General features: G+C 40.9%; 1 protein-coding gene across 2 annotated transcripts; it reads right to left on the reverse strand.

The window, feature by feature from the left end:
• Positions 1 to 5,237: 5,237 nt before the first annotated feature.
• On the reverse strand, positions 5,238 to 22,777 carry LOC118370708 (periphilin-1-like). 2 transcript variants are annotated; one of them, XM_035755792.2, is made up of 7 exons: positions 22,329 to 22,777; positions 21,813 to 21,896; positions 21,469 to 21,566; positions 21,098 to 21,321; positions 18,776 to 18,834; positions 15,522 to 15,653; positions 5,238 to 5,896 (listed from the first exon to the last, which is right to left on the reverse strand). In XM_035755792.2, the coding sequence occupies exons 1-7, from the start codon at positions 22,362 to 22,364 to the stop codon at positions 5,687 to 5,689; spliced, it is 843 nt and encodes a 280-aa protein (XP_035611685.1). In that variant the 5' UTR covers positions 22,365 to 22,777; the 3' UTR covers positions 5,238 to 5,686. The 2 variants fall into 2 exon arrangements, with proteins under 2 accessions (XP_035611685.1, XP_035611687.1); XM_035755794.1 differs by lacking the exon at positions 22,329 to 22,777 and having other exon boundaries at positions 21,769 to 21,896.
• Between the last annotated feature and the right edge of the window lie 283 nt (positions 22,778 to 23,060).

Below are 23,060 nucleotides of genomic sequence, written 5' to 3' on the forward strand. Positions count from 1 at the left end.
CCTCTGCTCCTTGACCATTCAGGCACAGCAGCGTCCCATATGGTCCCGTTTTCTCCTGCAACATGCTTTGTTTTTCAGAGTTAGAATACCACTACTAGATTAATAATAATGAAATATAATAATAATAACAATAATAACAATAATAATACCTGTTAAATGTATATAACAGTAAAATAAACGTTATTTAAGTTATGGATGTAGTAATGTAAATGTTCTGTAAATAATGGCCCTACATATTTATATATATTTTGTAACTACAGAACCATTATTTGTATAACATGATGTAGAGATAGAAAAGTCTTGCATGTTTATTTGTTGATGTTGTGTCATATTGGAATTAAAGTGGATTTTAATGAACAGTGAAAATGTCACGTCTTCTTTTGGTAACACTGTAATAAAAACCCTGTTTAATAGGTCATTATAATTGCTTATACATTTTTATAATAATATAAATGCTGTGAAGCAGCTTTCTCCAGATTGATGTGGTTGGTTCTAGCTGTGGCTCTAGCTCAGTTGGTAGAGCATGGCACATGGTGCATGACTAAGTCGCTTTGGGTAGAAGCGTCTGCTAAAGGGAATATATTATTACGTATATTATGGAATCCCATGTTGGTTTGGTTGACTGACAGTCCCTGACCCTCCTGACGTCGCTCCAACCTTTGGTGTAGAAATTCCATCTATTCATTACCAGTCTGCTGCTAATAAGCCCATAATAAGTCTATACCTGGTTCTAACTTGCATCCTTTGTCCTGACCTTGTCCACATTCTGATTGTGCCCGCATTTTCAAACAGGTATAGACGATTAAAATCTGCAATGTGATGGGGCGGCAGCGTAGCCTAGTGGACTAGTAACCGGAAGGTTGCGAGTTCAAACCCCCGAGCTGACAAGGTACAGACAAAGCTGTCGTTTTGCCCCTGAACAGGCAGTTAACCCACTGTTCCCAGGCCGTCATTGAAAATAAGAATATGTTCTTAACTGACTTGCCTGGTTAAATAAAGGTAAAATAAAAATTATCATCCTGCCTTTTAAAAGCATTGACAGGTATGTGTCTTAAAATAAAATATTATTTTGAAAGAATAGCTGTCAAATAATTGTCACAATGCGGACACAGTGGACCGATATGAGAAACATTTTAATACCATGGATACATGTTTCTGAAAATATGGGCACAATCAGAATGTAGGGAAGACAGGACAAAGGACGCATGTTATCGACAAGTATAAAATAGGCTTTGACTGACTAACTGGTTGGCTACTTAGTGATCAAACATCCATCAACATCAGGGTTCCCAAACTGGTGGCCGCTGGCCGAATTTAATTTATTTGGTCCACCAAGTGAAAACATGTTTTTAGAGATTTTAGCAAATTTATTTAAAATTAAATAAGGAAATATCTCATAAATATTCACACCCGAGTCAATAATTTGTAAAAGCACCTTTGGTGGTAATTAAAGGTGTGAGTATTTTTGGATCTCTAAGAGCTTTGCACACCTGGATTGTACAATATGTGCCCATTATTATAAAAAATAAATAATTCAAGCCCTGTCAAGTTGATTGTTGATCATTGCTAGACAGCCATTTTCAAGTCTTGCTATAGATTTTCAAACTTCTTTCTGTCAAAAGTGTAAGTAGGCCACTCAGGAACATTCAATGTTGTCTGGGGAAGCAACTCCAGTGTAGATTTGGCCTTGTGTTTTAGGTTATTGTCCTGCTGAAAAGTGAATTCGTCTCCCCATGTCTGTTGGAAAGCAGACTGAACCAGGTTAAACTCTAGGATTTTGCCTGTGCTTCTAGCTCTATTCTGTTTATTTTTATCCTAAGAAACTCCCTATTCTTTGCCAATAATAAGCATACCCATAACATGATGCAGCCACCAACATGCTTTAAATATGAAGAGTGGTACTCAGTGATGTGTTCTGTTGAATTTGCACTAAACACGACGCTTCGTATTGAGGACAAAAATATCATTTATTTGCCTCAGTTTTTTTTGCCTTGTTTCAGAGAAGATGCATGTTTTGGAATATTTGTATTCTGTACAGGCTTCCTTCTTTTCAGTCTGTCATTTAGATTAGAGATGTAACAACAATGTTGTTGATCCATCCTCAGTTTTATCATATCACAACCAAGCTGTAACTGTTTTAAAATCACAATTGGCTTCATGGTGAAATCCCCGAGTGGTTTCCTTCCTCTCCGGTAACTGTTAGGAAGGACGCCAGTATCTTTGTAGTAACTGGGTGTACTGATACACCATCTAAAGTCTAATAATTTCACCATGCTCAAAGGGATATTCAGCGACTGCTTTTATTATTCTTATTTTTTCCCCCACATCTACCAATCGGTGCCCTTCTTTGCAACCTCCCTGGTCTTTGCGGTTCAATCTGTGCTTGAAATTCATTACTTAGTAGAGAGACCTTACAGATACAGTGGCTTGCGAAAGCCATTTGATTTACACAACATGCCTACAACTTTGAAGATGCAAAATATTTTTTATAGTGAAACAAACAAGAAATTATTTTTTTTTAAATGAAAACTTGAGCGTGCATAACTGTTCATCCCACATTTTGCAGCAATTACAGCTGCAAGTCTCTTGGGGAATGTCTCTATAAGCTTGGCAAATCTAGCCACTGGGAATTTTGCTCATTCCTCAAGGCAAAACTGCTCCAGCTCCTTCAAGTTGGATGGGTTCTGCTGGTGTACAGCAACCTTTAAGTCATAGCACAGATTATCAATTGGATTGAGGTCTGGGCTTTGACTAGGCCATTCCAAGACATTTAAATGTTTCCCCTTAAACCACTTGAGTGTTTCTTTAGCAGTATGCTTAGGGTCATTGTCCTGCTGGAAGGTGAATCTCCGTCCCATTCTGAAATCTCTGGAAGAATTTAAACAAGTTGAGGATCCCTGATCTACATTTTCAACTCTATCAGCCTGAGCTATCTTTACTGGGTAGTAAAGGGAATATTTGTAGACCAGGGTGATTTGATGTTTAAACAGTGCCTTCAGAAAGTATTCAGACCCCTCGAATTTTTCCACATTTTGTTGCATTACAGACTTATTCTAAATTTGATTAAATATGGTTTATTTTGCAGTAATCTACACACAATAGCCCATAAAGAAGATCATTTGTCTAGTTTTTATTTTAGCAAATGTATGTCAAAAACAAAAAACAGAAATTCTTTATTACATAAGTATTCAGACCCTTTGCTGCGAGACTTGAAATTGAGGTCAGGTGCATCCTGTGTCCATGAATCATCCTAGAGATGTTTTTACATCTTGATCCACCTGTGGTAAAATGTAATTGATTGGACATGATTTGGAAAGGCACACATCTGTATATATAAGGTCCCGACAGTTGGCATTGCATGTCAGAACAAAAACCAAGCCATGAGGTTGAAGGAATTGTCCGTAGAGCTCCGAGACAGGATTGTGTCGAGGCACAGATATAGGGAAGGGTGCCAAAACATTTCTGGGACTGGGAGACTAGTCAGGATTGAGGGAAAGATTAACAGAGCAAAGTACAGAGAGATCCTTGATGAAAACCTGATCCAGAGCGCTCAGGACCTCAGACTGCGGCAAAGGTTCACATACCAACAAGACAACGACCCTAAGCACACAGCCAATAAAACACAGGAGTGGCTTCGGGACAAGTCTCTGAATGTCCTTGAGTGGCCCAGCCAGAGCCCGGACTTAAACCCGATCAAACATCTCTGGAGAGACCTGAAAATAGCTGTGCAGCAACGCTCCCAATCCAACCTGACAGAGCTTGAGAGTATCTGCAGAGAAGAATGGGAGAAACTCCCCCAATACAGGTGTGCCTAGCTTGTAGAGTCATACCCAAGAAGACTCAAGGCTGTAATCGCTGCCAAAGTTGCTTCAACAAAGTACTGTGAAAGGGTCTGAATACTTATGTAAATGTCATATTTCCATTTTTATTTTTAAATAAATTAGCAAATATAAAAAAATAAAAAAAACTTTTGTTTTGTCATTATGGGGTATTGTGTGTAGATTGAGGAGGAAAATAAACTATTTGATACATTTTAGAATAAGCCTGTAACGTAACAAAATGTGGAAAAACTCAAGGGTTCTGAATACTTTCTAAATGCCCTGTACACTGAACAGAAATATAAACGCAACATGAAACAATTTCAAAGATTTTACTGAGTTACAGTTCATGTAAGGAAATCTGTAAATTTTCAGGCCCTAATCTATGGATTTCACATGACTGGGAACCCAGATATGCATCTGTTGGTCACAGATGCCTTACAAAAAAAGTAGGGACGTGGATCAGAAAACCAGTCGGTATCTGGTGTGACCAACATTTGCCTCATGCAAGGCGATACATATCGAGGTGAACAGGCGGAGCCTCGGTTGGTTGTTGTCCTTGATGATCTTTTTGGTCTTCCTGTGACATCGGGTGCTGTAGGTGTCCTGGAGGGAAGGTAGTTTGCCACCGGTGATGCATTGTGCAGACCGCACCACCCTCTAGAGAGCCCTGCGGTTGAGGGCGGTGCAGTTGCCGTACCAGATGGTGATACAGCCCAACAGGATGATCTCAATTGTGCATCTGTAAAAGTTTGTGAGGGTTTTAGGTGACAAATTTCTTCAGCTTTCTTAGACCCACTTCACCGTCTAGTACGGCAAATGCACTGCCCGCAAGCTTAGGGCTCTCCAGAGGGTGGTGCGGTCTGCCCAATGCATAACCGAGTCACACTGCTTGCCCTCCAGGACATCTACAGCACCCGATGTCACAGGAAGGCCAAAAAGATCATCAAGGACATCAATCACCCCAGCCACGGCCTGTTCACCCCGATATGTATCAGGTTGTAAATATAAATGTAAATATAAATAAAAACCCTTGAATGAGTAGGTGTGTCCAAACTTTTGACCGGTACTGCATATATGCACACATATTTTTATACTCCGGACTCCGACATTGTTCGTCCTAATATTTCTATATTTCTTAATTCCATTTTTTCTTTCAGATTTGTGTATTGTTGTGAATTGTTAGATATCACTGCACTGCTGGAGCTAGGAACACACACAAAATAACATCTGCAAAATATGTGTATGTGACTAATATTTGATTTGATCAGGGTGATTTGTAGATCAGGGTGATTTGTAGATCAGGGTGTTTTGTAGGTCAGGGGGATTTGTGTATTAGGATGTTTTGTAGATCAGGGAGTGTAGGGAGCAGCAGCATGAGACATTACAAGACTGAATCAAACACAGAGAGACCTAATATTCAAGAACAGATTTTTATGCTCTGAGAATATCCAAAGGTTGTGTAAATAGAAACTGTATTGAAAGAAATCCCCCTTGTATATCAACATAGTATAGAAAAAATATTATAGCTCATGTATTAATCATGTCATAAATACATTTTCAATAAAAAGACAACATTTCAATATAATACAGGGCTTGGAATTCATGAACTACACTTTGGTAGGAAGCACAAGTGCAATAGCTATATCTTACATCATCACGAGTAATATTGAAAGTTGACAAACATAAATTATTGAGTTTCAGCAGCAGACACAGAGCTTCCAGAAGGCTGAGCACCAGGAGTGACTTTGGCCTGACTGATCAAGGACAGACCAGCTCACAAGTTTACATACCCAATATCACATAACCAATCAGCATGAAAACTCCACAATCGGTGTTTTGGTAGAGAAGCCAGCCACTTACACAGGTTAAGACAAAGATGCATGTGTGCGTATCACTGTGGATGGTTCCCTGGTGTCATACTCCTCAATGAACTCTTGCATGGCCTCTACACAGCGCAGGCCAATCTCCCTGAGGTTATCCTGTAGAGACAACTGGATGGGCCGCTCCAGGGAGGGGTCTTTTGCTATCAGCATCTTCACCACCACACCAAACGTGTCACAGTCCTGACGGTACACCTGTATAGCACACAGACAGTCAGCTTTTTCACCATCACATTTAAACTGTGCATCACAGTCCTAAAACACAAACCTGTACACACATCTTCAAAACCACATTAAGCTGTGTCACAATCCTAATTGTACACCAGCACGACAAACACACATTTTCATTGCACATGAGTTTTCTTTGCATTGTGGCTCCTGCTCCAGTGAGGAGCATAGCACAGATTGGTCTAAAGACACCTCAGCTCACTCTAATACCAGAGGAATGCTGCAGATATGAGCCTTCAGACACAGGAGGAGCAAGGCAAACAAAATATGGAGAGAGAGAGAGAGAGACAGAGAGACAGAGAGAGAAAGACAGAGAGAGAGACAGAGAAGCTGGGCTGAAGAGAAAGGAAAATCACAAGAGATAGAGGATGGAGAGAGAGCGGGTGTGAAGAGAGGATGGAAAGACAGGGATTGAGAGAGTTCTGGGAGAGATGCTTGGGGCGAGAGGTCTCGTCATGTGTATGCCATTACCACTGAGTGGATTAGCAGTCCAGGGCAGCAGCACACACATACAGACAGCTGTTCACACGACAGTACACACCATAAAAGGGCACTGTGTGGATCTTTGAAGGATGGGTGTATGAGCTACCTGTTTTGAGACTAATCTCTCACTCCAGTAACCATGGAGATGTGAAGAGCGAGAGATACCTTCTCATCAGTCGAGTGGATGGAGACAACACAACACACCTCCCACTGGCAACGCTTCATGTGATGTTCTGTCACATTGACTGTGACGTATCTATTAAAGCATGTGTATCAAAAGCTATTCAAAGAAAACAGCACCGTGCGCATGTGATGACTCATTATGATTTATGATTAAAAAACCTGGACAAACAACCTGACAATAACAGAAGTTCCATCTGCGAGTGATTGCAGGTAAACTACCCAGGGATGTACAAACAGATTATAACCTCACCATGTATTGGCTCTAATCATGAATGATAACCTATTCAACTGATTCAGCTGCTACAATGAAGAAAAAATTATAATAAATTAGAGGTGTCTCTGGCGCAATGTTACTCAAATAGTTTTGGCACTGCAGTTATCAAATCTCCCTTTCCACAACCCCCCGCTCTCTTTCTCTCTATCTCTCTCCTTTCCCTCCCTCTCCATTTCCCCTCACTCTCATAATCCTACCTCCTCGTCTCTGTTCTTTCTTTCTTTCTCTCTCTCAAATTCAAATTGCTTTATTGGCATGAAATACAAATTTGTAGCTATTGCCAAAGCGGTATAGTGGTACAGCATTTCAGTAAATACAGTACAATGCAATGAAGATAGTGAAATACAGTTAATTTCAGTAGTAATAATAGTACATATATAATCATGTATACATGTACAACACTACTGCTGTTGTATTGTGTAATCTTCAGTCATAAATGTAATTAAATAAAAATATGATTATAAAAATAAACAACGGCTAATAAATAAACAAACATGAATGATGGTTACACTGTATTACTTGTAAGTTATATACAATGTAAATACTTCAGGGAATGGATTGTTGTGGGATGTCCCTCAGGCCATGGCAATCATATAGGGCAGTAATATTTGTGGTTTCACCCTCACCCAGAACAATTCACATCTTTGTCATTAATAAATGCAGAGAAGTTAGGATTTGATTGAGAATTTTCTTGAAAAAAATATTCTTATTTTGGAGTATTTCTTACAGAAGAGGAAAACGTTTTTCTGTCTCTACCTCCCCTGTTGTGCAGTGACCACATAGACACCCCACTTTGGGTAGCCATGTTTTTTGTGTCTCCCCTTCTCTATAGCCAATTGGTGGTATTTGGTCAGGATCTGTCTCGGTTTTGTATTTCTGACAGAATAGAGACATTCTGCCAATTTCTATTCTCTTTTGAGGGCCAAATAGTGATTTTGTTTTTTCTGTTTAAAATTATTTGACAAATTGGAAATATTTAACAATTTCTGTAACAATTTGATAGATTTCCCTGCGTGTTTGGATAATAGGGTTGTTTAGTGTTCTTTAATAGCTGACACAGGGGTCTCTGTTCAGGGTTCCGCTCTTGGATTTTCAGTGCTTTGAATTATAAGGATGTTTTGGGGCTTAATTTCAAACGGTGCAAAAATGTGTCATTTTCTTTATATTTACAATTAAAAAAGGTAATCTTCTGAGTTCCACTCTGCATTATTTGTTATTTTTGATAATTCTGCAGAATTCTGTATTAAGATTTTTCTTTAATCGTAATTACAGGTTAGACCCCAAACCTCACATCCATATAGTGCAATTGGTAAAATTACCCTGTTCAATATTTATTTTAAAAATTATATATACAGTTCAAGTCAGAAGTTTACATACAACTTAGCCAAATACATTTAAACTTAGTTTTTCACAATTACCACCATTTAATCCTAGTAAAAATGATCTGTCTTAGGATCACTACTTTATTTTAAGAATGTAAAATGTCAGAATAATAGTAGAGAGAATGATTTATTTCAGCTTTTATTTCTTTCATCACATTCCCAGTGGGTCAGAAGTTTACATACACTCAATTAGTATTTGGTAGCATTGCCTTTAAATTGGTTAACTTGAGTCAAACATTTCGGGTAGCCTTCCACAAGCATCCCACAATAAGTTGTGTGAATTTTGGCCCATTCTTCCTGACAGAGCTGGTGTAACTGAGTCAGGTTTGTAGGACTCCTTGCTCGCACACTCTTTTTCAGTTCTGCCCACAAATGTTCTATGGGATTGAGGTCAGGGCAATGTGATGTTCACTCCAATACCTTGACTTTGTTGTGCTTAAGCCATTTTACCATAACTTTGGAAGTATGCTTGGGGTCAATGTCCATTTGGAAGACCCGTTTGAGACCAAGCTTTAACTTCCTGACTGATGTCTTGAGATGTTGCTTCAATATAACCACATAAATTTCCTATATCATGATGCCATCTATTTTGTGAAGTGCACCAGTCCCTCCTGCAGCGAAGCACCCACACAACATGATGCTGCCACCCACGGTTGGGATGGTGTTCTTCGGCTTGCAAGCATCCCCCTTTTTCCTCACAACATAATGGTCATTATGGCCAAACAGTCCTATTTCTTTTTTCTTCATCAGACCAGAAGAGATTTCTCCAAAAAGTACAATCTTTGTCCCCATGTGTAGTTGAAAAAGGCCTTTCAGTTTATGTCGATATAGGACTCGTTTTACTGTGGATATAGATACTTTTGTACCTGTTTCCTCCAGCATCTTCACAAGGTCCTTTGCTGTTGTTCTGGGATTGATTTGCACTTTCCGCACCAAAGTACGTTCATCTCTAGGAGACAGAACACGTCTCCTTCCTGAGCGGTATGACAGCTGCGTGGTCCCATGATGTTTATACTCACGCACTATTGTTTGTACAGATGAACGTGGTACCTTCAGGCGTTTGAAAATTGCTCCCAAGGATGAACCAGACTTGTGGAGGTCTACAAAAAAAGAAATCTGAGGACTTCGCTGATTTCTTTTGATTTTCCCATGATGTCAAGCAAAGAGGCACTGAGTTTGAAGGTAGGCCTTGAAATACATCCACAGGTACACATCAAATTGACTCAAATGATGTCAATTAGCCTATCAGAATCTTCTTAAGCCATGACATAATTTTCTAGAATTTTCTAAGCTGTTTCAAGGCACAGTCAACTTAGTGTATGTAAACTTCTGACCCACTGGAATTGTGAAACAGTGAATTATAAGTGAAATAATCTGACTGTAAACAATGTTGGAAAAATTACGTGTCATGCACAAAGTAGATGTTCTAACCGACGTGCCAAAACTGTAGTTTGTTAGCAAGAAATTTGTGGAGTGGTTGAAAAACAAGTTTTAATGACTCCAACCTAAGTGTATGTAAACCTCCGACTGCAACTGTATCTATTAATATCAACTCTTGGGGTTGTCTTGTTTCCAGACATTTTAAGATGTTTGTTTGTCAAGTATTTGGATGTTCTGTGAAAAAAAGAAGCTCCACATTGATATCTTTGTATTTTTGTTGCATATAGTCTGCTCTCAGGGTGCTCTATTAAAACCTTTGCTTTATATTCTTTTCCTCCCTGCTTCACTGGCAATACCTTCTGCATATTTGATGCAAGGTTGCTGAGCTGGGTAAATGTGACTGACCGACTCAATTAGGTCTTATGGGGCAACATTTGAAATTGTGTTTTTCACATGGTATATCATACACTGCAGTTGAGTAACAAATGCGAAGTAATTCTGCTTTGAAAGTTGACAAACTTGTAACCCCACTTTTGAGAAAATGGCCCTTGAATGTTTTGGGACACCTACTGGTGATCTCTTCTTTATCTACACCCATTCAGCATCGTTCACACCCTCTTAAGCCCCAGCCCCACCCATCCCTTTAAGGATTCACGTGAGGCCATGTGCTAAACAATGAGTACGGTAGTGTACAACCAAAGATTTCAAGACTAAAGGCTGGTTTATATTACTTGTATCGACATGTCTGAATACAGTTGTCGCAGCAACATCATGAGCATTCTTTGTCGTCCGACATCAAAATTGTCATTGTGAAAAAGTATAAACCCAAAAATGACAGGCTGCTAGATGTTAGATTACCTTACTTCAAAGGCAATTATAGTCAATGAACTAATCACTGATCATAATCTTGATGTGATTGGCCTGACTGAAACATGGCTTAAGCCTGATGAATTTACTGTTTTAAATGAGGCCTCACCTCCTGGCTACTCTAGAGACCATATCCCCCGTGCATCCCGCAAATGCGGAGGTGTTGCTAACATTTACGATAGTAAATTTCAATTTACAAAAAAAAAAATGACGTTTTCGTCTTTTGAGCTTCTAGTCATGAAACCTATGCAGCCTACTCAATCACTTTTTATAGCTACTGTTTACAGGCCTCCTGGGCCATATACAGTGTTTCTCACTGAGTTCCCTGAATTCCTATCGGACCTTGTAGTCATAGCAGATAATATTATAATCTTTGGTTACATTAATATTCACATGGAAAAGTCCACAGACCCACTCCAAAAGGCTTTCGGAGCCATCATCGACTCAGTGGGTTTTGTCCAACATGTCTCTGGACCCACTCACTGTCACAGTCATACGCTGGACCTAGTTTTGTCCCATGGAATAAATGTTGTGGATCTTAACGTTTTTCCTCATAATCCTGGACTATTGGACCACCATTTTATTACGTTTGCAATTGCAACAAATAATCTGCTCAGACCCCAACCAAGGACCATCAAAAGTTGTGCTATAAATTCACAGACAATAAAGATTCCTTGATGCCCTTCCAGACTCCCTCTGCCTACCCAAGGACGCCAGAGGACAAAAATCATTGAACCACCTAACTGAGGATCTCGATTTAACCTTGCGCAATACCCTAGATGCAGTTGCACCCCTAAAAACTAAAAACATTTCTCATAAGAAACTAGCTCCCTGGTACACAGAAAATACCCAAACTCTGAAGCAAGCTTCCAGAAAATTGGAACGGAAATGGCGCCACACCAAACTGGAAGTCTTTCTGACTAGCTTGGAAAGACGGTACCGTGCAGTACCGAAGAGCCCTTACTGCTGCTCGATAATCCTATTTTTCTAACTTAATTGAGGAAAATAAGAACAATCCAAAATTCCTTTTTGATACTGTCGCAAAGCTAACTAAAAAGCAGCATTCCCCAAGAGAGGATGACTTTCACTTTAGCAGTGATAAATTCATGAACTTCTTTGAGGAAAAGATTATGATTATTAGAAAGCAAATTACGGACTCCTCTTTAAACCTGCGTATTCCTCCAAACCTCAGTTGTCCTGAGTCTGCACAACTCTGCCAGGACCTAGGATCAAGAGAGACGCTCAAGTGTTTTAGTACTATATCTCTTGACACAATGATGAAAATAATCATGGCCTCTAAACCTTCAAGCTGCATACTGGACCCTATTCCAACTAAACTACTGAAAGAGCTGCTTCCTGTGCTTGGCCCTCCTATGTTGAACATAATAAACGGCTCTCTATCCACTGGATGTGTACCAAACTCACTAAAAGTGGCAGTAATAAAGCCTCTCTTGAAAAAGCCAAACCTTGACCCAGAAAATATAAAAAAACTATCGGCCTATATCGAATCTTCCATACCTCTCAAAATTTTTAGAGAAGGCTGTTACGCAGCAACTCACTGCCTTCCTAAAGACAAACAATGTATACGAAATGCTTCAGTCTGGTTTTAGACCCCATCATAGCACTGAGACGGCACTTGTGAAGGTGGTAAATTACATTTTAATGGCATCGGACCGAGGCTCTGCATCTGTCCTCGTGCTCCTAGACCTTAGTGCTGCTTTTGATACCATCGATCACCACATTCTTTTGGAGAGATTGGAAACCCAAATTGGTCTACACGGACATGTTCTGGCCTGGTTTAGATCTTATCTGTCGGAAAGATATCAGTTTGTCTCTGTGAATGGTTTGTCCTCTGACAAATCAACTGTAAATTTCGGTGTTCCTCAAGGTTCTGTTTTAGGACCACTATTGTTTTCACTATACATTTTACCTCTTGGGGATGTTATTCGAAAACATAAATGTTAACTTTCACTGCTATGCAGATGACACACAGCTGTACATTTCAATGAAACATGGTGAAGCCACAAAATTGCCCTCGCTAGAAGCATGTGTTTCAGACATAAGGAAGTGGATGGCTGCAAATTTTCTACTATTAAACTCGGACAAAACAGAGATGCTTGTTCTAGGTCCCAAGAAACAAAGAGATCTTCTGTTGAATCTGACAATTAATCTTAATGGTTGTACAGTCATCTCAAATAAAACTGTGAAGGACCTCGGCGTTACTCTGGACCCTGATCTCTCTTTTGAAGAACATATCAAGACCATTTCGAGGACAGCTTTTTTCCATCTACGTAATATTGCAAAAATCAGAAACTTTCTGTCCAAAAATGATGCAGAAAAATTAATCCATGCTTTTGTCACTTCTAGGTTAGACTACTGCAATGCTCTACTTTCCGGCTACCCGGATAAAGAACTAAATAAACTTCAGTTAGTGCTAAATAAGGCTGCTAGAATCCTGACTAGAACCAAAAAAATTGATCATATTACTCCAGTGCTTGCCTCTCTACACTGGCTTCCTGGCAAAGCAAGGGCTGATTTCAAGGTTTTACTGCTAACCTACAAAGCATTACATGGGCTTGCTCCTACCTATCTCTCTGATTTGGTCCTGCCATACATACCTACACGTACGCTACGGTCACAAGACGCAGGCCTCCTAATTGTCCCTAGAATTTCTAAGCAAACAGCTGGAGGCAGGGCTTTCTCCTATAGAGCTCCATTTTTATGGAACGGTCTGCCTACCCATGTCAGAGACGCAAACTCGGTCTCAACCTTTAAGTCTTTACTGAAGACTCATCTCTTCAGTGGGTCATATGATTGAGTGTAGTCTGGCCCAGGAGTGGGAAGGTGAACGGAAAGGCTCTGGAGCAACGAACCGCCCTTGCCGTCTCTGCCTGGCCGGTTCCCCTCTTTCCACTGGGATTCTCTGCCTCTAACCCTATGACAGGGGCTGAGTCACTGGCTTACTGGGGCTCTCTCATGCCGTCCCTGCAGGGGGTGCGTCACCTGAGTGGGATGATTCACTGTTGTGGTCATCCTGTCTGGGTTGGCGCCCCCCCCCCCCCTTGGGTTGTGCCGTGGCGGAGATCTTTGTGGGCTATACTCAGCCTTGTCTCAGGATGGTAAGTTGTTGGTTGAAGATATCCCTCTAGTGGTGTGGGGGCTGTGCTTTGGAAAAGTGGGTGGGGTTATATCCTTCCTGTTTGGCCCTGTCCGGGGGTGTCCTCGGATGGGGCCACAGTGTCTCCTGACCCCTCCTGTCTCAGCCTCCAGTATTTATGCTGCAGTAGTTTATGTGTCGGGGGGCTAGGGTCAGTTTGTTATATCTGGAGTACTTCTCCTGTCCTATTCGGTGTCCTGTGTGAATCTAAGTGTGCGTTCTCTAATTCTCTCCTTTCTTTCTCTCTCTCGGAGGACCATGCCCCAGGACTACCTGACATGATGACTCCTTGCTGTCCCCAGTCCACCTGGCCATGCTGCTGCTCCAGTTTCAACTGTTCTGCCTTATTATTATTCGACCATGCTGGTCATTTATGAACATTTGAACATCTTGGCCATGTTCTGTTATAATCTCCACCCCGCACAGCCAGAAGAGGACTGGCCACCCCACATAGCCTGGTTCCTCTCTAGGTTTCTTCCTAGGTTTTGGCCTTTCTAGGGAGTTTTTCCTGCTTCTAGTTTTTTTCCTTCTACACCTGCATTGCTTGCTGTTTGGGGTTTTAGGCTGGGTTTCTATACAGCACTCTGAGATATCAGCTGATGTACGAAGGGCTATATAAATACATTTGATTTGATTTTGATTTGCATGACATCAGTTACTACCCTGCATGAATCTACAGGTAGCTAAAGCTAATAGCTAGGTTCAATGTTAGCTACCTAGCTAATACTATGCTATAACTAGCAATGCAAATGGCTCTGAGACATGAATAACATTACTACAAAGATCAGACGCATAACATTAGCTAGCGAGCCAATTAGAAACGTATAATATCTGAAAATGTAGCTAGCTAGACTCTCTTACATGGATGTTTGCTTCTGTCACTGATGCCATGGTTGCCCTTAGTTTGAAGATGTAATCCAGACAGGTGTTTTATACAACAGCCTCCTGTGTTCTCTCTTTAGTCAGACAGGAAAGCCTAAGTAAAGCCGAAACAAAAGATCTACATACTCTGCTTCTCCCGGAGATTCCACTGATTTCATAACTCGGTCCTCCAGAAAGTGGAGAGACGTAGCAACATTTGCGTGGTTCTCTATGATATCTTAAAAAAAAAGCCGCTTTAGAAAGGATCACCTACACATACTAAGCTCATGTTATAGACAGAAGCGTGCTACATGGCAAGCGCAATCCGAACTCATCTCTTGGCATATCCAGCCCATCCATTATCCCAGCTAGTGGGAAGGTTCCTGTTTTTATCCATGGCTAAACCAATTAGGCTCGTAATTTACCAATTTTATTTGTATTTACAGATGGCATACACTTATGTATTTAAGGCACATGAAAGTTCACGTTCCAGAAGGCATTTGTGCCAAAAGATGCATTCAAATGCCTCGCCTGTGGAGTAGTGACACAACATACATCTAGTTTCCTGAAACGAGTCACAAATGTATCCATCTCAGTTAATTACAGCTGGATACAGTAATGTTTTCACTTTGCTAGTTGTAGCTAGGCATTTCTCAATGTAAACAAAGCCCACCTTTCTTGTTTTCTGTCTGAATTGTTTTCTCATGCTTGTGTAAGTTTAGGTACTTGTTTTGCTGTCTTTTGTCCTGTCCTTTGCTGTTTTTTATTGTAATTTTTGTTAGCTAACATCAGGTAGCTAGTAGCTAGAAACTCTCTTAGCGTGTTAGTATCCAGTTGAGTTATCAGGATGAAAGTTGTTTTCTGATGTACTTTATTGTATTCTTCTGATGTTATATTCTTAGTCCTTCATATTTCACTCATTTGTTTTTCTCAAATGTACTCTTCCTCCAAATCATTTGAAACATGACATACAATACTAGATATTAAGAGCTCACTGTACTATACCTTTTCTATTTCTTTCCTCTTCTGTTGGATGGTTCTGTTTCGTGCTGCGGCCCTGCTCACGGTGGAGGGGAGCTCTCTATCCCTCTCTCTTTCTCCCTCTCTGCTGTGGGATCTCTCCTTCTTTTGAGCCACCTACAGACACAGGGGAGAGAGAGTTACAAGCAGTTATAAGCAAAGCACTACTTATGAACAGTAAAATTGTTTCAAATCTAAAAATTCTGCAATTGAGGTAATATTTACATGTAGGTAGAGTTAAAGTGACTATGCATAGATAATATTTACAGTTTAAAAGGGGGGGGTAATGCAAATAGTTTGGGTAGCCATTTTATTAGCAGTTTGGGAGTCTTATGGCTTGGGGGTAGAAGCTGTTGAGAAGCCTTTTGGACCTAGACTTTGAGCTCTGGTACCACTTGCCATATGGTAGCAGAGAGCAAAGTCTATGACTAGGGTGGCGGGAGTCGTTGACAATTTTTAGGGCCTTCCTCTGACACCACCTGGTATAGAAGTCCTGGATGGTAGGAAGGTTGGTCCCAGTGATGTACTGGGTCATACGCAATATCATCTGTAGTGCCATGCGGTCAGAGGCCGAGCAGTTGCCATACCAAGCAGTCATGCAACCAGTCAGGATGCTCTCGATGGTGCAGCTGTAGAACTTTGAGGATCTGAGGACCCATGCCAAAAAAACAGCCATGTCTCTGACCTCCTCCCTATAGGCATTCTTATTGTTGTCAGTGATCAGGCCTACCTACCACTGTTGTGTCATCAGCAAACTTAATGATGGTGTTGGAGTCATGCCTGGCCATATAGTCATGGGTGTACAGGAGGGGACTGAGCACACACCCGAGGGGCACCCGTGTCGAGTATCAGCATGGCGGATGTGTTGTCACCTACCCTTACCACCTGGGGACGGCCCATCAGGAAGTCCATGTTCCCTTTGTATTCCTTAAGACCTTAGCCATTCAGAGCCCACCTGATTGTTGAGTTCATTACGAGCCTCTCTCCCCCTCTACTGTATCTTCTCAAGGTTAGCAGGCAGCAAGCCTCCGTTTGAATCATCAGCATGGTAAAACAGAAGGAGACAACCTTGTGCTTTGCTCTGCTCCTTTCTCTCTAAGTCAGACCATACAACTTTCAATTCCATTCTTTATGCTGCACCTGTGCTCTCTGTCCTTCCAATTCCCATCATAGCCAAGAACGCAGAGGACACACAAACATATAAATAATCTTACCGAGCAGACTAGCCAAGATTACTCAAATTTTTGAGGTTCTTTTTTTATATCTTTGATTTGAAGGACCTTGAGACGCGTGTGTGTGTGTGTGTGTGTGTGTGTGTGTGTAATAAACATTTTGACAGTGAGCATCATGGGCAAAGAGATGCACTCAGACTTAAATTTAATATAAGTACATTTGTTGCAGTGCATACCTCCCAGTGTGGTACATGTGACTTCTGAGAAATTGAAGCAGGAGTCAAGCAGGGGGGATCATATGTAATCAGTTACATATAAGGGACTACTCAGTTTGCGTACGTTTATTTTTCAACTCGAAGAAATGAGCCCAATCAGTCCTCCATGACAAAATAAATTAAGCTAATTAGTCCTTAGTTTTTGGGATATGTGGTCTGTGGAATGTTGTTCCACTCCTCTTCAATGGCTGTAAGAAGTTACTGGATATTGGAACACGCTGTTGTAAACGTCGATCTAGACCATCCCAAACATGCTCAATGGATGACATGTCTGTGAGAATGCAGGCCATGGAAGAACAAGGACATTTTCAGCTTCCAGGAATTGTGTATAGATCCTTGTGTCATGGGGCGGTGCATTATCATGCTGAAACGTAAGGTGACGACGGCGGGTAAATGGTACATCAATGGGCCTCAGGATCTCATCATGGTATCTCTGTGCATTCAAATTGCCATCAATAAAATACAATTGTGTTTGTTGTCCGTAGCTTATGTCTGACCATACCATAACCCAACCACCACAATAGGGCACTCTGTTCACAACATCAGCAAACCACTCACCTGCACGGTGCCATACACATGGTCTGCGGTTTTGAGGCTGGTTGGAGGTATTGCCAAATTCTCTAAAACTATGTTGAGGCAGTGTATGGTAGAGAAATGAACATTCAATTCTCTGGTAAGAGCTCTGGTGGGCATTCCTGCAGTCAGCATGCCAATTGCATGGAATTGTGTTGTGTAACAAAGCTGCACATTTTAGAGTGGCCTTTTATTGTCCCCAGCACAAGGTGCACCTGTGTAATGATCGTGCTGTTCAATCAGCTTCTTGATCTGCCACACCTGATTATCTTGGCAGAGAAGAAATGGGGATGTAAACACATCTCCGCACATAAGCTTTATGTGCACATGAAAGATCCCAGAAAAGTTATATTTCAGTGGATGAAACATGGGACCAACACTTTGCGTTTATATTTTTGATCAGTATACATTTCCAAGTCCTATTCTTGAGGATCAAGGAGTATTTAATTAATTGGAATGACTGGAAATGTACACTGTTTTTTTAATGTGAAGATATAGCCTAATCGTATTATTATCTGTAGTTAAAAGCAATGGGTTAGAAGAACCCTACATAACCAACTCATAAAGTAAAATGCAACATCCATTTATGGCGAACTATGTAAACTATAAGATTGAATTAACCTGCTATTGATGTCGTTCAAATGGTAATTTTGTCTTCAAGATTGTAACGCCCAGGTTAGTGGCTGGCACAGCCACAAAGTCATGAAATTAGTTTTTAAACATAGCAGTGTAGTTAAGGCTAACACGAATGCCTAACCATAACCTCAAAATTGACTATATTGTAAAAACGTATGAAAACAAAAAGTTAAGGTTAGGCATTAGGGTTAGCACTGTGCTTAAGGTTAGGTTTAAAATCAGATGTTATGACTTTGTGGCTGTGACAGCCACGAACCCACACCTCTTAAGGGGAAAGTAATCAGATAACATTACTGAGTTTTGGTAATCCCAAAGTTACATTGTTGATTACAATTTGACAGGTAACTGTAATGGATTACATTTAGAAAGGAACCTACTCAAACACTGCTGGCTAAACTTTTTTATGAAGGAGGCCTACCTACATGTAGTTTTGATAGAAAGAGGGGATGATTTACAAGTTCAGTCACCGCAATACACTTGCGGAGCATGACAACAAATACAGGATGTGTGCCCTCCCTACTTTAAACAGCACAGACTCCCCAGATCCCAAACGAGGCTGAGGAGTGGTGGAATGTGGACTTACTGTGAACGATACAGGCTGCTTCTCCTCTCTGCTGGCACCTGCAGAAGACCTGAGAGCACCTGCAACATCACACAGACAAATCACATCTTCAAACAACAATACAACACAAGCCCCCACTCAACATAACACACACCTACAACTCAAAACAGATGGGGGATAACTTAGAGCTAAACTACAGCAGCTGACATCTGTGATGAACTCTAATATCCTTGATTGGCCCAGTTGATATCTCAATTAACTATAATATCTGTGATTGATGCTGGGACTACTCAATCTACCCAGTGTCCTCAGGGCCAAACTAACATCCCATTTTCGCCTCCAGCTGAAGGTATAATTCAGGACTAAGCTTCCCCATCTCCATCTCTCTGGCTGCAATCTGCCATCAGCGGGAGAGTTATTGTTTATAGGCAGCACGCAGGGGCTAAAATTAATGTTTCGTTAAGCATTCTTTCAGCATTGGGTGTGATTTGCGAAGTCTGCCTCGCAACGTTTGACTGCAGTGTGGGTATGTGAGGCGATAGCTTTGTTATGGTTCATTACCTGTATACAGAGCTGGCTGTCTGCCTGGTACCTCACTCCCTCTTTCTCCTTGTTTTCTTTAGCTATATCTCTCTCCTTTTCCATCTCTAACACACACACTATAGAAATGAGTCACCATCATAGCAGATCTCTCAGGCACATAGAGCAACCTGTTCCTCACACACTCACTCACACCCACACACCTCCACAGTACTGCAGTCTGCGCAGAGACATAGCAGCTGATTAAAATAGGAGAAAAAGCAAGCACCACCACTACCACAGTTGAGAATAGCGATACAGCTCATTTAAACAAAAGCAAGGAGATGAAAGATGAAATTATGGTTTCTATTGCAGATATGACCTGGGTCGTCTTCAGGCAATGCAAAGTTATTCAAGAAAACACTTTCAAACATGATAGAGAATGAGGCTTAAGCATAAGAACTAATTGATTACTTATAGGCACACCGATTGCGGTCTTACTAAAGCACTTTTATTCTTCATGATACTAATGCTAACGTGATGAGGCGAACTTTGATGATCAGAAATATTTACAGTACGGGATACTTTGGGGTTTTGGCAATGAGGAAGTTAGATGTAGTTTCACGAGTCAATGCTAACTCACATTAGAGCAATGACTGGAAGTCTATGTGTATCTACTACCATACTTGCAGATACCCATAGACTTCCAGTCAATGTGCTAACGCTAGTTGGCATTAGCTCTCAAAACTACCTCTAACTTCCTTCATACTGGACAGAGAGATAAAAATGGTATCCACGAGTTTATCTGGCTCCTGGGAAGTAGATAAAGGGCCTCTTTTCCAAAACCCCAAAGTATTCCTTTAAATATATGCCCAATAGAGTACTGTATTTAATAAATGATATTATAATTTGATGCTCAGCAGCTGTTATCTTATGTATTCTACTTAAGAGGTGACATAAATACACTGGTGTTTAATGAATGTTGGAATGATTGGCACTTTTTCAGTAGGATACTATTCTTTGCCATTTCATTGTATACATAATACTGTCATTATAATATCTACCAATGCTGTGTGCAGACAGTATTATGCAACATTGTCAGGTTGTTGCTTGGTGACTATCAACCACCAGGAATACTGATGAGCAAAACACATTCCAAATGTAGCTAATATATTCACTGTCTGAGTTGCCATGAACACTGTTTGCTCATACTGCACTCTAGTGTTCACACGAGTAAAGTGATATAGGTATTTTAGGAATATTTTAATTTTTTTGCCTGTACCAGGGCTGCCCGATAAGGGTAAGATCTGATTTTTTAAAAACCAAATGTTAGATTTTTCGTGCGATATAGATCAAAACACTTGGGTGAACTGTTGGAATCCTAGAAATAGGATGACATATTGAGAAGCTAAGTAGAAAGCAGCATCGTTCTTGTTTTGAACAATCGGTTGACTGCATTTGATCTAAGAGAACAGCACACAAACTTTTAATGATCTAACAGCGAGGAAGACGAACTGCCCTGCTTGATTGACGGGGGCGGTCTTGGTGCGGGACACAGCCACGAGAACAAAAAAAATGGGAAAAAAAGGGGCCATTACGCAGCTGAGATGCGTTTCAAAATATTAATTGCGATATGAATATTTCACATGTCAATATTGACATTTCGATGTGAATCTGATTAATTGTGAAGCCCTAGCCCCTACTATGAACTCTGCCAAGAGATCTGGTTCATGTTGGCATAGACGGTAATACGCTTACCCTGTAGCCACAGGTTAATTAATTTGGTCAAAACTCCCCTCAAACACAACATGAGTGTAAACCTACTGGTGTGTCCTTTAGGTGAGGACTTGGCGGGGGAGTTCCTGTCCATGTTCCTCTGGTCACTGTACTGGCTGTTGGAGCCTGATGGGTCTTGTGGAGGGCCTAGGGGCCCAGGGGGGTCGGACTGGTCTCTCCAGTGAAAACGTGGGCGGGGGGTAAAGGAGTGGTATCTCTGGAACCCAAAACTGAAGCGGGGCTTCCGGAATGAATGATCATCCCTTATGAATCTGTACAGTAAGGAAAACAGCAGAAAATAAAAAGTGTGAATGAGTGAGTGAGAGTATTGTGAGTCGGTGAATGTGTGGAAATGTTGAAATGACCAAGAACAAACTTTAGGCTACACAAGGTTGCTCTGAAATGTCCTTAAGTCTTACCGTGGTCTGTTGAATCTCCCTCCAAACCTCTGCCTAAACGAACCAGTTATTCTGTGTCTAGGCGGACTTCTCATTCTTCCCAAAGGTCGTTTCTCCTCCTGAAAATGTTACAGAGTAAGTAAGCTAATTAGTGTTCATGATGAGAAATTGTATCCACTGTGAGCTCGCTGTAGACTGGTATCCAGATCTGTATGCAGCAAATGCCATAAAATGAATATGGCAGAAGAGTTGGCTAAAGCAAACAACTACAAATCTGGGACTGGGACCATGCTGAACCTGGCATTACACAAAATGACTCACATGTAACTTCAGTTAAATTGATTGAGTGATTATATATCTGATACCGCAGTGACATGTTTGATAGGTCCCTCGCGCGGTCTCTTGTCACGTGACTCTTCATTGCATTCTCTGTGTGGCATGGTGGAGCTCTGGAAAGTGAAAGTTGAATCATACTTCAGACTTTAGTGTTTTAGTGGAGATGTAACTCATGCATTTGTGTCTGGATTGGGACTGCTGGTACAAAGAGAATGTGCAATGTTTGATTGTGCTATGATGTCCAATTATTTAGTAATATGTCTTATAACAATAGTTTTAGCCGAGATACAACTATGCCTTTTTGTTTCAGTTGTAAACAACACAGTGCATTGGTTGGAAACTTCCTTCAAAATGAAACAATCAGGAAGTGGATTTGAGTAGGGGATTACATAATTACATGATCATGGTGCACTTCTTTGGTAAAACACTTAGTTGACAAAATAAGCTAGCTGCCAGCTTGACGGATGTTTTTCCTTCAATGAGACAAACCAGAGTAGGAATGATCACACAGGTCAGTCGGTCTTAAGAATAGCGGGTATATTTACCTTGCCCTGCGTTGTCTCGTATGGCCGTGTATCCATTTATTTTATTTAGAAGTTCCAGTGAAATTGTTGTTTTCATTCCGTCGTTACCAGCAACACACGTCTGACCAGGTGTGGGCTAGTTGTGTTGCTCTGTCAGGTTCGTTTCAGGTTCGAATACCTTATGTATTTCGTGACAGCGTCATTTAACTTTCGATTCCTATGCGAACAATGCGGAAAGCCGTCCGTCCGGGGCATTCAACTTCTTGTTGTAAAAGTCTATGGAGGAAAACTTTCAAGAGAGACAGCACACAAAGGCCTATGTACAAATGAGCCTGTCCTATCACCAGGTTCCCTTAAAAACTCATTTGAAAAAAACAATAAACAAATGAATGCCCATAAAGGTCTGTCCCAGCCATATTGTGCTATCTGGCGTTGTCACCTGTGATTTGCGTTGCCGTCAAACCTGCCTTCGACTTGTGAGGTTTCCGGTGTTGTGGCGAAAATCTCCCCCTTCCCTTCGCGTGAACGCGCACGCACTCAATACTTCATTGCTGAGACTTACTTGCTGGTTGAGATTTCTGATCACGTTAGACTGCATTTCATTTTTTTTTATGTCGGTTTGGTGCAGGGGAGGCACTAGTAATGTCTGCAGTTTTCGGTTTGGCTATTTGTGTATTAGTCTATAAATAAATATATTTGCCAAAATTCGTCATCTCTCCCATGTCTTATTCTGAAATGTTTATATTGCTTACC

The sequence above is a fragment of the Oncorhynchus keta genome, chromosome 27, assembly GCF_023373465.1.
Source record: "Oncorhynchus keta strain PuntledgeMale-10-30-2019 chromosome 27, Oket_V2, whole genome shotgun sequence".
Taxonomy (NCBI): domain Eukaryota; kingdom Metazoa; phylum Chordata; class Actinopteri; order Salmoniformes; family Salmonidae; genus Oncorhynchus; species Oncorhynchus keta.

Coding starts and splice junctions, on each gene's coding strand:
- LOC118370708 (XM_035755792.2), bottom strand. CDS start 22,364: ATGGATACACGGCCATACGAGACAACGCAGGGCAAG. Junction 21,322..21,468: donor GGGAGATTCAACAGACCACG/GTAAGACTTAAG, acceptor CTTACTGTACAG/ATTCATAAGGGATGATCATT. Junction 18,835..21,097: donor CTCACCTAAAGGACACACCA/GTAGGTTTACAC, acceptor GTGATGTTGCAG/GTGCTCTCAGGTCTTCTGCA.